At 53.9% G+C, this 13,783-nt stretch overlaps 5 protein-coding genes across 5 annotated transcripts; 4 read left to right on the top strand and 1 right to left on the bottom strand.

The window, feature by feature from the left end:
• Positions 1-1,616: 1,616 nt before the first annotated feature.
• Positions 1,617-4,945, top strand: POSPLADRAFT_1154677 (hypothetical protein; the record flags this gene model as incomplete). Its single annotated transcript, XM_024486870.1, has 8 exons — positions 1,617-1,773; positions 2,007-2,043; positions 2,095-2,783; positions 2,833-3,665; positions 3,720-3,835; positions 3,887-3,980; positions 4,035-4,310; positions 4,364-4,945. The coding sequence occupies 8 exons, from the start codon at positions 1,617-1,619 to the stop codon at positions 4,943-4,945; spliced, it is 2,784 nt and encodes a 927-aa protein (XP_024335095.1).
• Positions 4,852-7,031, bottom strand: POSPLADRAFT_1185158 (hypothetical protein; the record flags this gene model as incomplete). The annotated part of the gene is made up of 5 exons (XM_024489133.1): positions 4,852-5,007; positions 5,066-5,084; positions 5,155-6,748; positions 6,802-6,848; positions 6,924-7,031. The coding sequence occupies 3 exons, from the start codon at positions 7,029-7,031 to the stop codon at positions 5,197-5,199; spliced, it is 1,707 nt and encodes a 568-aa protein (XP_024335094.1). The 3' UTR covers positions 4,852-5,007; positions 5,066-5,084; positions 5,155-5,196.
• A 303-nt stretch (positions 7,032-7,334) lies between these two features.
• On the top strand, positions 7,335-7,757 carry POSPLADRAFT_1153947 (hypothetical protein; the record flags this gene model as incomplete). The annotated part of the gene is made up of 1 exon (XM_024486793.1): positions 7,335-7,757. A coding segment is annotated over one exon (423 nt), but the record flags the coding sequence as incomplete, so codon positions are not given.
• Positions 7,758-10,073: 2,316 nt separating this feature from the next.
• POSPLADRAFT_1154572 (hypothetical protein) lies at positions 10,074-11,579 on the top strand (the record flags this gene model as incomplete). The annotated part of the gene is made up of 2 exons (XM_024486858.1): positions 10,074-10,120; positions 10,688-11,579. 2 exons carry the CDS (start codon positions 10,074-10,076, stop codon positions 11,577-11,579), a joined length of 939 nt encoding a protein of 312 aa, XP_024335092.1.
• Positions 11,580-12,197: 618 nt separating this feature from the next.
• POSPLADRAFT_1154409 (hypothetical protein) lies at positions 12,198-12,912 on the top strand (the record flags this gene model as incomplete). Its single annotated transcript, XM_024486846.1, has 4 exons — positions 12,198-12,307; positions 12,388-12,484; positions 12,610-12,657; positions 12,742-12,912. Coding segments are annotated over 4 exons (426 nt in total), but the record flags the coding sequence as incomplete, so codon positions are not given.
• Between the last annotated feature and the right edge of the window lie 871 nt (positions 12,913-13,783).

Below are 13,783 nucleotides of genomic sequence, written 5' to 3'. Positions count from 1 at the left end.
AGTGCATGTCAGCAGACGTTCGCGCGCAGTGGCCGCGAAGGGCTGGTGTGGAAGGCATTCTCGGGTTAGCGCATCGATTCCCTAAAATTACCAAGACGCCGGCAGACCTCCGCTGTGGAAGTACAACAGGGCAATGTGACCACGAGAGATGATGACTCACCATATTCCAAGCCCAGGTTCTGCTCGACGCTTCGAAGGAGCTTCTGACCGCTCTGACGGGATGAACCCTACGTCCTACGAACGTGGCCGACTGTCAGTGCAAAAAGCGCCTGATAGAAGACAGCAGCACTTACACATAATAGTACGTAGAGGGTAATTATGTTCGCTGACGAATGATGACCGTGCTCTTCCGAACGCTCATGCGCGCGGCAGCACTGTTGAGGCTGAAGAGCATATGGAACTGCTGATACAACGTAGAAGGCATTGTGGATGCTTAATCACAATGTCAGCTGAGACTACCAGGATAGCAGTGACAGTTTGGGCCATACATAATCTATCGTCACACGGGCCAGTATTGCTCGGTCCTTAAAGCCAGCAAAGGGGCTTCTTGACCGCATACATCCATCCATAAATAAAAGAACGTAAGGAGTATGCGCGGCATCCACGCGAATCACTTCTCTGGAGTAGGAACGAAAAGACCAAGGTTCATACCGTAGACCGCATTTGCGTATCTCCTCAGCTCGCAGGCACACCATGGTCAGCCTGCTTCAGGTCTGTATTCCAGAACCTGCTTGATGGCCCGCAAGCATCTATTCACCACAGTGGACGAGAAGAGGCCGCAAATATGCTTGGACACCATCGAGGGTCCGTGGCACTTCAGACTCTCGACGTGTCGTGAGTGGCCCTGCATCTTGGAGCTCCCTTTGCTCCGTCAATATGAATCTGAGCCGGTGAACGTCACCCCGGAATGTCCAGGCGATGAAGAACTACGCCAAAAAGCAAGTTCAGCCCAAGGCCAGTCCAGAAAACGTCCCTCGATGTACTCCATAGCCAGATACGAGTTACCATTATGTTCAAAGAAGCGCAATGGATTTGACGATTGCAAGGGAAACATGGCGCATATGTCTTATAGAGGACTTACAACGAATGTCCAGCAATGACGACTGGTCGTATAACTTAAAGATCTCGTCATTTGAGAACGACTCTTCCTACCACATCTCAGTCTAGGCAGCACATTTTAGAAGCGCAAAAAATAGGGCTTTTCATTGAAGAGAACCCACATTGAAATCTGATCCCAGGGTCGCGGCGAGCCTACTACATCATGAGCAGGGATCTACACGGAAACCGGAGAACATCAGTTCCTGACATGCACGGGGAATACTGTACAGCGTGAAGTAATGAGCTTGGAGGCCGCTCCCCTAAATAGCTGCAGTAGGCTGCAAGCACGCATTTGTCTCATATCAGAACTCAATCGAAGCTTGTCTAGTTGCGAGTTGAATCCAAGGAAGAAGAAACGTGGACCAGGGTCTGTGGACCGCCGTGCGCCCTGTCACATTGAGCACGGGTCCGTGACAGAGCGCGTCACGCCTGCCCTGAAGTTCATTTCGCGCGCGACGCGTTGTTCTCTCCCCCAGCATTTGGCCTCTCAATCTCTTGCTGTGCTTTCAGACGCCGATATGTCTTCTCCACCGCAGGATTTTTCCTCTTCTGATGCCGCGGACGTCGATATGCAAGACCAGTCCGTTTCCGGCGCACCGTCCGCTCAACCACTTTTCTTCGCGTCCACTCCTTCAGCCGCAGGGACACCAGCGCGTCAGCGAGTGGGAACCCCAAGTGCGATGTCCAGCGTCATGGCCCGTAGAGCCCTAGGGATGAACACGCCTAGGCGGCAGCAGCCGCTTTTTGAAGGTGTGTTTAATCTCTGGCGCACGCACGGTGTGTTGTTCACAGGCAACGCTGCAACGCAACAGCGTCGAGTTCATCCCCGATGGCGTTCCCTAGCTCTCCAACCAAACCTAGAACACCAGCGCGTAGCCGTGGCTTCGTCTTGGACTCTGACTTGCCAGGCTCCGCGCCTGACTCGGAGCCGCTAGATTTTCCGACGTGAGTTACTTCCACCCTTCATGCACGCTTAACCACCTACGCATTCCATAGCACACCAACCAGCTCTTCTACGCTCAAGAATCGTCGAGGAGATATACACTCCTCACTCAGTATCACGCCCGTCGCAGCTTCTCGTCGTGCGCGTCGAGCGCAAGGTCTTCAGGATGGTGACCTCGACTCTGACGGAACCCATCTCTCCATGCCGGCCTCGTCTGCTCCTGCCCTTTCGGCTCCGACTGTACCATCTGATGAGCCTGACGAAATCCGCGCGATATGGGGCACGACTGTTAACATCAACGAAACTATGCAGACGTTCCGCAGTTTCCTCCTCGACTTCAAATTGAAGTACCGTGTCGCATACGATCGCGACCGTGGCGTACGCACTCGTGTTCTTGCGACACCGGAAGAAGGAGAAGCGCGCCTCTACGTGAGCTACTTGCGTCGAATGCGCCAGACGGGCGAAACCAATCTTAATTTGGACATGGCGAACCTTTCTGCATATCCACCAAGTCGCAAGCTGCACAGCCAGCTGACGAAGTATCCGCAGGAAGTGATTCCGGCAATGGACCAAGTGTTGAAGGACCTCATGCTGGAGGTCGCAGACCAGGATCAGCAGGCTGGGATGGCCGGGATGCAAGGACAACAAGGTGAAGAAGAGATCGCAGATATTATGAGCAAGGTATATAAAATACGTCCCTTTGGCATGCCCGCCATCAACATGCGCGACCTCAACCCAACAGGTATGCAACATATTGCATGCCGCCCCCATGTCATTGAACAGATATGCAGATACCGACAAGCTCGTGTGCATCAAGGGTTTGGTTATTCGTGCGACGCCGGTGATTCCAGACATGAAGGTCGCCTTCTTCCGCTGTCTGAAGTGCAACCACACCGTGCAGGTCGAGATTGACCGCGGAAAGATTGACGAGCCTGCGCTCTGCCCGCGGGAAGTCTGTGCCTCCGTCGGCACGATGTCGCTCGTGCACAACCGCTGTGAGTTCGCGGACCGCCAGGTAATCAGGCTTCAAGAAACCCCCGATGCAGTGCCCGATGGGCAGACGCCGCATACAGTCTCGCTCAGCGTGTACGACGAGTTGGTAGACGTGTCTAAACCGGGTGACCGGCTGGTCGTTACGGGCATCTTCCGGAGCGTGCCTGTCCGCGTGAATCCGCGGCAGCGCACGATTAAGAGCCTCTTCAAGACGTTCTTGGATGTCGTACATGTGCGACTAGGCAGCGGTGATAGGCTCGGTCTCGACAGAAGCACGCGTACCACCGGCGGGGACAGGGTCCCTGGCGTCGGTGGCGTTGGCGGTGGCGCTGATGACGAGGACGAGGACAATGCTGACGACCGCGAGCAGGGCATGTCGCGGCGCGAGGAGATGGAGATGAAGCTGCGGGAGCTCAGCCAGCAGCCAAATATTTACGATCTGCTGGCACGCTCCCTCGCGCCGTCTATCTGGGCGATGGACGACGTAAAGAAGGGCATTCTACTGCAGTTGTTTGGCGGTACAAACAAGAGTATCGCGCGAGGTGGAGGTGCCGGTGGGCCAAGGTATCGCGGGGACATCAACGTCTTGTTGGTCGGTGATCCTGGTGTGAGTAAGTCACAGATCTTACAAGTAAGCAAGTCTTTTTTCGACAAGCACAACAAGTGGTTGATGAGGTTCTGTTAGTATGTCCACAAGATCGCCCCACGGGGCGTATACACATCGGGCAAGGGATCCTCCGCTGTCGGTTTGACGGCATATGTCACTCGAGACCCAGACTCCAAGCAGCTTGTGCTCGAGAGGTGGGTTGTCTTGTATCCCAATTGTACAGCTCACTGAAGCAACTATAACAGTGGAGCACTTGTCCTGAGTGACGGAGGTGTATGCTGCATTGACGAGTTCGACAAGATGTCAGATGCAACCCGCAGCGTGCTTCACGAAGTCATGGTATGTTTGCAGCTTATACAGTATACTTTCCTAAGTTTCTCATTGTGAGTACAGGAGCAGCAAACTGTGTCCATTGCAAAAGCTGGGATCATCACGACTCTCAACGCTCGAACGTCAATTCTCGCCGCAGCGAATCCCATCGGTTCGAAATATAATAGAAACGACACTATCACGAAGAACATCGACCTTCCTCCTACACTCATCTCACGTTTCGATCTGCTGTACCTTGTCTTGGACGAGGTGGATGAAGCTCTTGACCGTAGACTAGCCCAACACCTTGTCGGGTTGTACCTCGAGGATGCACCGGAAACTGGTGGGCAGGATATTTTGGTACGTAAATGCTCTCCTTGAGATTACTCCTTGCTGATCTACCGTTCTCCTAGCCATTGGATCAACTATCCGCCTACATCACGTACGCACGGTCGAGAATGAATCCTGTCATCACCGAAGAGGCTTCGGACGAACTCGTACGCTGCTACGTGATCCTGCGCAAGGCGGGCGACGATCCGCGCTCGAACGAGAAGCGTATCACCGCTACGACACGGCAGCTAGAGAGTATGATCCGGCTATCCGAAGCCCATGCCCGGATGCGTTTCTCGCCATTCGTCGAGCTCGAGGACGTCAAGGAGGCATACCGGCTCATGCGCGAAGCAATCAACACGAGTGCCCGCGACCCCACAACGGGCGAAATCGACATGGGCCTGCTGGACACCGGTGTCGGGCGGCAGCAGCGCAAACTGCGCGGAGATATGCGGAAGGCGGTGCTGGTAATGCTGGATGGCAGCGCAGGGGGGACGCGGGGCGTCCGTTGGGCGGACGCATTGCAGCAGCTGGAGAGCCAGAGCTCGGTCCGCATCAGTTCGGCGGAGTTCCAGCAGGTCATTCGGGAGCTGGAACAGGAGGGCCTGGTCAAAGTTGTCGGCGAGCGGGAGAGGCGGATGATTCGTCGTGTGGAGGGTGCATGAGCAAAAACATGATGTCTGTTCGTTTTGTTTAGCAGTCATGTCTGTATTGTCCTTTTTGTGTACTTGGTTCCTTGCTGTCGTAATGGCTCAACAGGAGAAAATGTGGCAAATGCTACTTGCCTGCTTCAGACCTTCTCAGGCAAAATGTGACTTGAGCTACATAGGAACTCATCAACTTCCCACCCCGAGCAGTTTTACTGGTCACGTACTCGTAATGTACCGATACTGCAATAAAAAAGGGAGACGAGACGTCACGATTCCTCGAGGGATGATGACAATGCCGCATCGCTGGAAGCGTCGCCGGCGACAGCTTGTATCCCGGTCCTAGCCTCCTCTACGTATCCTCGCATGAGGCCTACCACTTTCCGTAGGTTCATACTGTACTTCGCAGAAATGGGGACGACATCGAGCTTGTGTCTCCCGACCACATTCCCCTCGACGTCCTGCACAGCGACAGCCATCTCCCGCTCCACGAACGCCTCCAGCGTTCTGAGCTTTTCCCGGGCCTCCAGCACCGCATCGGCATTCTCCTGGCCTTCAGCGCCGCCCAGCAGGTCGGCCTTGTTCGCGAGCACCATGCGCGCCTTGGGGCTGATCCCGGGCTTGTACATCTCGATCTCGTCTCGGAGCACGCGCAGGTCGTCCCATGGCGCGGGCGACGACAGGTCGACAACGTACACGAGCGCGTGCGAGCGTTCGATCGACCGCAGGAAGGAGTGCCCCAGGCCGACATTCAACGACGCCTCCTCAATCAGGCCGGGATTATCGGCGACCGTGAACCGGAATGCTTCTAGAGCAGTATGGCGATCCTCCTCGCCTGCAGCATCGTGTTCTAGCCGCTGATTCCGCGTCGCCGCGTCGGCGAGCGCACCGCTCTCCAGCATCTCCCTATCGCGCTGCTCCTCGACCCGCGTCTCGTCGTAGACCCGGCCCTCCGAGCCGTCGAAGCTCCCGTCGTCCGCAACCCGGATGACAGCAACCACCGGGTTCAGCGTCGTAAATGCATACCCTGCGACCTCCGTCCTCGCGCGCCCGCCCGAGAGCGCGCGCAGGAGCGTGCTCTTCCCCGCGTTCGGCATCCCGACAAGCCCCACGTCCGCGAGCAGCTTGAGCTCGAGCGACAGCGACACGCGCTCGCCGTCGCACCCGCGGGTCGCGAACTTCGGCGAGCGGTTCGCCGCGGAGAGGAAGTGCGGGTTGCCGACGCCACCAGTCCCGCCCGCCGCAATGAGGTGCCCCATGGGCTCGTGGCGCCGCGAGCCCAGCGGCGCGTTCGGGTCCACTGCGTCCTCCGCCTCGTCTGGCCGATCGAGGTCAAGGTAGATAGACTGTGCCTGGCGCTGGCGACGATGCCAGCGGCGCTCGCGCTCCTCGCGGACCAGCGCACGCTCGGCGTCGCGGAACGTGTCGCGCCCGACGTTTTCATCCTCGTGCATGGGGTAGTGCACCCAGCGGCGCTCGCGAATCTTCTTCTTGCGCTCCTCCGGGTCGAGCTCCTCCAGCGCCTCGGCCTCGGCTTCGTACTCGTCCTTGCTGCGGCGCAGGTCGTCGCGCGGGAGCTCGCGCACGATCGTGCCCAGCGGGACCTTGATAACGAGTGGCGGGGCGTTCTTGCCGTGTTGCCACGTCCCTTGGCCGTTGCCGCCGGGCGGACCACGTATTCGTGTGGGCACGGACGAGAGCGTCGTGAGATGAGGCGACGCTTGGATGTAGACATCAGCCCCGCGTCCGCCATTTCCGCCGGACGGAGGACCGTACGGCTTGAACTTTTCGCGGTGGAATGCGACACACCCATCACCGCCCCTGCCTGAGAGGATGTTTCAGCAGAGGACCCAAAGCAAGCGGGCTGCAAGGACAGACCACCGCGGACATGAACTATGACATGGTCGAGGAATGATTGACCCTATAGCTCAGTACTTAGAATGCATCAGGTCAAATGGAATGATGACTCGTGAAGAAGTCATCATGAGATGCTTACGCCTTGTCGCCGCTTGTATTCTGTCCTTCGCTTGCGTCTCAGCGCGTCTTGGGACAGTTCATTGTCCTCGACTTCGTTCGATGGTTCCGTCGATGATTCCGTCGACATACAGACTGCTTGGTTGGTTGCGCATACTGAGCGCAGGAGGCTGCCATGGCATTTATATAGCTGTTTTGTCGTGCCCAAGAGGTTCAACAGCGTCATGCAGCTCGATTGTTACGGTCGCAGATGACAGGAAGAAAGAAGCGCGCGTAGGACGGCGAGCGCCTCTTGCGAGAACGAAGGACACTCGAAAGGTGATCGCACATCTCAGGGGGCTGCACATCAATTGCAATGGCTGCAACGTAGACTCCAGACATGTAAGTAGTAGTGTCACAACTATCTTATGCCATATTTTTCCTTGATCTCCAGACCCACGCTTCTCTCAACAAACCACCGTCCACTCGCCTCTTCGATTTCGCAGTCCTTCAATATCGAGACCAGTTCGTCGTACTAGGCTCTTGTGGGAGGCGAAAGGACACCTCGCTCGTAGCACGATATCACGAAGACGGCATCAAAGACGCTATCCTTGAGTGCCGGGTCCACGTCGTAGTCTGCATAAGCAGACCTGACTCTAATGGTCTCGATGTCGGTCAATTGTTTCAGCTTGAGGGCAACAACGCCTCCACAGGCAGCCTTCTGAACCCAATGAAGGTCCTTATGGGTCAAGGGACTGCGATCTATACGAAGGTCGATGTCGGCAACTTGGTCGAAGGTGACAAGCCAGCCGAAGAACTGGGACTCCACGGCATAGTCCTCATTAATGCGGACAAATGTGTGAGGTGGCAAGGGTGAACGCGACGAGGCGGTATTACGCGAACATGGCTTTTTGTAAGAATTCCGTCAGCCAAGGTATGATGTTCATAATTCCTGACGAGGCGACACATACCTCCTGCTGTTTGGATGTCAGGAGCGACTCGGACTCAGCCATGAATACGAACTATGGTGTGACACGGTTGGTCCACTATCCACTGTCACGCGCAAACGGTTGTGACACAGGCTCGTCGACAAGCTGAAGAAGCCGCCGTCCTGTCTCTAGACATCAAGCCACGAGCAAATTGCTCCTTATTCCATGTCCTCATTCATAAGACTCACAAATCTAGGAAAAGGGAGACCACAACATCAAGGCGAATACATTTTTGCTAGAACGACGCAGAACATTTGCCAAGCGCGTATGTGGCACGAAGGGCGGAGCGCTGAAGCGCCGTTCAATTCGTCTCAGCCTAAGCGAGCTGTTCACGGCAATCAGCGCCGATCAATCTGAACTCTATGCGCCGAGATCTGAGCTTGGCATTGTGGCATTACCACAACTTGCACAGCGAAATCAGCACGGTATGTGGAATGTGTTTGAGCAGCTCGCGGATGCATCTGCTCAGAATGATGTTAAAATCAACCTCAACATGGAATCGTGGTTTCAGCTGACGGACATCACTACATTTCGATCCGTTGCTGTGACAGTTTCCAACCAGCCTGAGGGTGCCTTGCAGTTCACGAGACACGCCTCAGAGATTCTGTCAGTATGTTGGAGCACTATGTTCCGTGGTACGTCCTCTTCTCTAAATATTTGAAGCAAGGAAAAACTTATATGCCGAACTGTTAATGCTGCCCAGCACGCAATGTAGTCCTGCAAAATTGAACATTTTCGTGCCTGAGAGCTTGCCGTTCCAGCCACAATAATAGGTTCCTTCCCTGCTATTGTGCATTTTGGAAACGAGCTCACATGACCTTCGTAAATTGCTACTGTGGCAGAACTTCCAAGACATCGTGGCCGGCTCGGACAGGCATGTACACGACTCACGGGATGATCACATATATTCACAGAAGTGTCTTGTCATACAGAAGTTCCTGTCTGGATTACACGTATGCCCGTCGTTCTATCCCCACTGAGACCTTGCCGCGCTTCATGACCCGGGACCTTCTACTTACGAGTGTCTCACAGGCTGCGAGAAGGACACTGTTCCAGCTGATGAGCCAAGATCCTTGCAGTGATCTCCTCGAGGGTGCCGGCGGAGATGATACGCGAGGTCCACCAATCGGGGGTATTCTTATGTTCTCGTTTTGCTATGAGCATAAAACGTGCCACTCGGATATGTGGACCGGATGTACCAGAAGATCTCCTCCAGGCGTACATTACACGACACGGGCCTCCGAACCAATGCGTTCTGGGGTTGTTTAGCGTGCCTCACTATGGAAGCATCTGGGTGTATGCTGACCGAGAATTCAAGTCCCGCTCGCCATGCGGCACAGAAGACTTGACGTTGGGCTAGCGTTGGTCTCACGAGTAACGGCCCGCGAACGTCGCGGAGCGATGACTATACGGCTTCACAGTCGCGAACAGGGGCCTCAAAAGATCCAACGAAGCAAGTGACCAGGTTAGCTTACAAAAGAAGACTACTCTAGGACGACGCTATAATGTTGCGCACGCATAGGTAAGCCACATTGGATTCGACGCACGTCTCTCGCGGGTCATTCGTATTTGAGAACAACGAAGGTGCCTTATGAGAATACATGTGTAATAGTGCGGCGACACCCATTCGGCTTCTAGGTCTCTCTACCCACGCGCACATTTCGGGCTGATGTTGCAGAGTACGGAAGAAATGACTCGTTAAGTGAACTGAACCGAGGTAGTGGGATATCAGTCCCTGAGATCTGAGATGCCTTGACAATTTTACAAGTAGTGATCGTCTCTATCGTACGCTGTGCAGCGCCTCATTACAACCAAGAGTCTCCCATTCGTCTCACTACAGAATCCTTGCATTGCATCAACTGATGCATCATCCTGACTAGATTCTCACAGAGCACCGAGTTCACGCTTCACAGGATCCTAATATCCCGGTTCAGCCATGCATGCTGCACGCAGTCTTCTATCGATGAGATCAGACGGTAGCATTATTGCGATGCTTCTACTATATGATGATCTTCTTGGCCATTGCCATTTGCGCTTGCCCATTGTTCTTGCATGACTACACGCCTTCAGCTAGAATCACGTTAGGTGATCTAGACAGTGTCGTAATCTGCGCTGAGGCCGCCTGTGCCGCCGATTGTCCGAACTGCGGTCTCCTTCAGACGACCCATTCTCATCGGGATTCGGACCCAATACTAGAGGGATGAATGGTCAATGCCGCACGCCCGGCGGTAATGCTTATTTCCTATCATCTGTATGGACTGGACCCTATCGATGAGACCCTTGGGGTGCGATGGGACAACGTAACAATAAAAAGGAAGGTCACTGGAAGAACCTCCGGTTCACGATGAGGGCTCGACGCAACTATTGGTGACAGAGACAAGTGTCAACTCAGCTGAAGGACACACGCTTTTCTCCACACTATCTGCGTTCTCAGGACCAGTGAATTCCGACATCTGAAACAATTCAGATGGCCTTAGCAAGTTCTCCAGACTGAGATACGAAGTGCGGGAACTAATGCCCAGATTGAGCGCTTGAGCCATGACGCCCACACAGACAAACATTGACTGCTTCCTGAAGCGTCCAACACGTGCCTCCTACACGCTTGTCTCAACACGACCCTCAGTCATAGGTAGCTACACAGAAAATTCGTGCGTTGCTCTCGACTTACTAACATTGCAGCGCAAAGCACCCGATGCGATCATTCAGCTTCAGTGTCGGCCTGAGTGGTCTACGTCCTTTCTCATGGTTCAGGCAGACGGTCCCTCAACCGGAGCTTGACAGTAAAGTAAGTGCTGTCTACGCGTAGCTCATGAGAAAGCTCAGACATACGCGCACAGAGCGAGTTATGGTGGGAGGAATCTCTCTCCGACCAAGAGATCTTTGAGCTATGCAAGAAGTCTCCAGAACTGCGCATTCTCGGCTCTTCCCAACCCCGTCTGCAACCTCCACCTATTTTCATCATATCACCTCGTGTAATTGTCAAAACGGGCTGGTATAAGCTTGGGGAATTCGAATCTCGCGCGATGGAGATCGCTCGCGCTCAGACATCGATCCCCGTTCCCAAACCATTGCGCATATTCAAACGTGGTGACACGTTCTTCCTGGCTATGGAATACATCAAAGGGCGCTCGCTCGACTGGTGCTGGGAAGACCTCAGCCTCTGGCGGAAGTTCGTCATCGCATGGACGCTCCGTGGCTACATCCGCCAGCTCAGACGCGTACGGACAGAGCAGATTGAACGCCAAATCCCCGGGCCGCTCACGGATGATCTCTCAAAGCCGCTGAAGTGCTTTGGCCCCGCAATGGGTGCTGAGTATCATTGCGGCCCCTTCTCATCTGCCGCAGCGTTGTTCGAATGGCTCAATGGACGCTTGCGGGTCTCACAATACATCAGGGAGCGAAGCCTCGATACCCCGCCGTTTGTGCAGAGAGAGCCGCTGGTCCTTGTTCATGGGGATCTTACTCCGCGGAATGTCGTGCTGGGTGACGACGGGAAGCTATGGTTGATTGACTGGGGTAGCTCGGGGGTTTATCCTCCATGGTTCGAGGCTGGTGGTATGCTCTTCACCGATCCTCAACCGAGTTGGTGGAAATGGGTGCGAAGGTTAGTTGCGGGCTGGTATGCCCGCGACATGTATAGTTATGTAGCCGCGCTGTATGGTATGACCACCGGCTTCTTTGTCCCGGACCCGCTTGTACACAGATACTGATCTTCACACTTGCTATTGCAAGGGTATTGGTGCGGCGTGCCTGATGCTGAGAGAAATTTGAGACACCTGGCATATCGTAATGTATAATGATGCAGGAGCTCCATACTGTAATGTCTGGATTTGCAGAGAAGGCTCATTGTCATGGTCTCAATATTGTGTTTATTGAGGTTTTCACGAGTAGACACCCATCAATCTGAACCGAGCTCCGAGGACCGAGCGGTGCTTGTGCGCTTGAGCTCCCGCGTGCGGCGTAGCAACGACTGCACGCGGAACGAGTTCTAGCAGCTTGCAAGCAGGTGTGCTCTCAATGAATGTGTTGTTATCTTCCCACTGGAAAACCCACTGAAGAGTACGGCGAGAGTCAATGGTCACTGCATGCGCGTTACTTAGATTTGTTGAACTTCGGCTAGGAAGAACTACAATTCACTACGAGACATCCCAGAGGTCAGATGCTTTAGGGTGCTCAATGCGGCCCAGAGATGATCAAGGTTTGTTAGAGAAGTGTCACGGAGTACGGAAGCCCCTATCTGGATATCCGATAATGCATATGTCCGTCTCTTCCTCTCAAATAAGATCTCGCCAAAAATAACTATTGCTGTACGTACGTGTGTTCCGCAGGCTGCGAGAAGGAGTCTGTTCCAGCTGATCACCGAGGCCCTTTGCAGTGGTCTTCCAGAGGACACCGGCGGAGATGAAAAGTCTGGTCTACCGGTTGGGGATGCACTACCGTACTTGTGTTTTCACCTTGTTATGAACAGAATCACAGGATGTCCCGCTCGGAGATACCGTCACCCTGACCATGGTCCAGATGTTCCGGAAGCATACATAGTCTCCTCAAGGCGTATACCAGGCCAAACTCCGAGCCAAAGCTTTCTGAGGTTCTGCGCGTGTCTCTCTGCGGGAGCGTACGCGGACTGAGAAATTGAGGCTCATTAACCACGCGTCAGAGAAGGCTTGATTTGAGTCACTGCAGCGCTGGCTGCGCACGATGTTTTGCATAACTTGAACACATCGAATCATGGCTATGCAGTTTCACAGTTGCGAACAGGGATATAGAACCATACCATTTGCGAAGCAAGTGAGTTGTTCAACGGGGGAAAAGGTTTATTCTAGATGAGCATTTACAGCCGTAGGACAACACCATAATGGTGCGTGCACATAGGTACCCACACTGAAATTGGAGCGTCTCTCGTCATCCAGATCGGAGAACAAAGAAAATGCCCTCTGTGAACACATGTGTACCAGTGTGGCGAAGATCATTCGGATTCTAAATTGCCGTCCACACGCACACTTTGGGCTGATTTTGCAGAGTAGGGGAGATATGACTCTTTGAGTGAATCTAATTAAGATAGTGTAGACGACAAACCCTACGGTTTGGGAAAGTTGTTTTTAATCGCGTTCGTCTCTACAAGCTATTCAGCGCCTCAGCGCAATTAGTAGCTTCCCATATATTTTTTCACCGAATCCTTGCGATGTATCACCGGATTAGCCTCCTGACTGGATCCCGCCAAAAACCTCACACATTACACTGATCAGACGTCAATTAATATCCCAGTTCGACCGTGCATGTAAAGTTTGATCGATAACATTAGACGGTGCCACGGTGCTTCGATGCTTCTGCTACATGGAATCCCTCGTCGCTAGCATTTGCGCTCGCTCGCTTGTTCTTGAATTGTGTCTGAAGAATACACGGTATCAGTGGTCATTTGGTTGACAGTGACATGCTCGGCATCGAAGCTCCATGTGCTACAGTCTCCCATCATCATGGTGGCCGGTCTCAATTGACGGCCTCACTTCACGTAGTACACGCAATGCACATTCAACATATTAGGACCCTTCAAAAAAGCCGCTTAAACTTCGCTGGAAAACAAGCGACGTTTGAGCAGCCAAAAGCAGCGAGCAGAATCTGAGCTACCCTCCTCGAACAGCGAGAAATAAGCGAGTGCTCGTCGCAAGCGCTCGCAGATTCTGGCTTATGGCCATGTCACGCTTGCATGATTCGCCAATCTGATTGGCTCATCAGCCCTTCGCGAGGCCGAGAACGTGATCAAATCACGGCTGCATGACGCTTAGTCATCTGTGACACCTTTCAGCGACCTTCAGCCACATGTGGGCGCTCAACAGCAGCGAAAGGTCGCTTGTTTTCCAGCGAGATTTAAGCGGCAATTTTGAACGGTCCTAATGTGGGCATTAAAAAAGTATGG

This window comes from Postia placenta (genome assembly GCF_002117355.1).
Source record: "Postia placenta MAD-698-R-SB12 unplaced genomic scaffold POSPLAscaffold_15, whole genome shotgun sequence".
In the NCBI taxonomy this organism is placed as follows: Eukaryota; Fungi; Basidiomycota; class Agaricomycetes; order Polyporales; family Adustoporiaceae; genus Rhodonia; species Rhodonia placenta.
Note: the sequence above shows the minus strand (reverse complement) of the source record. Positions and strands in the feature narration are given on the sequence as shown.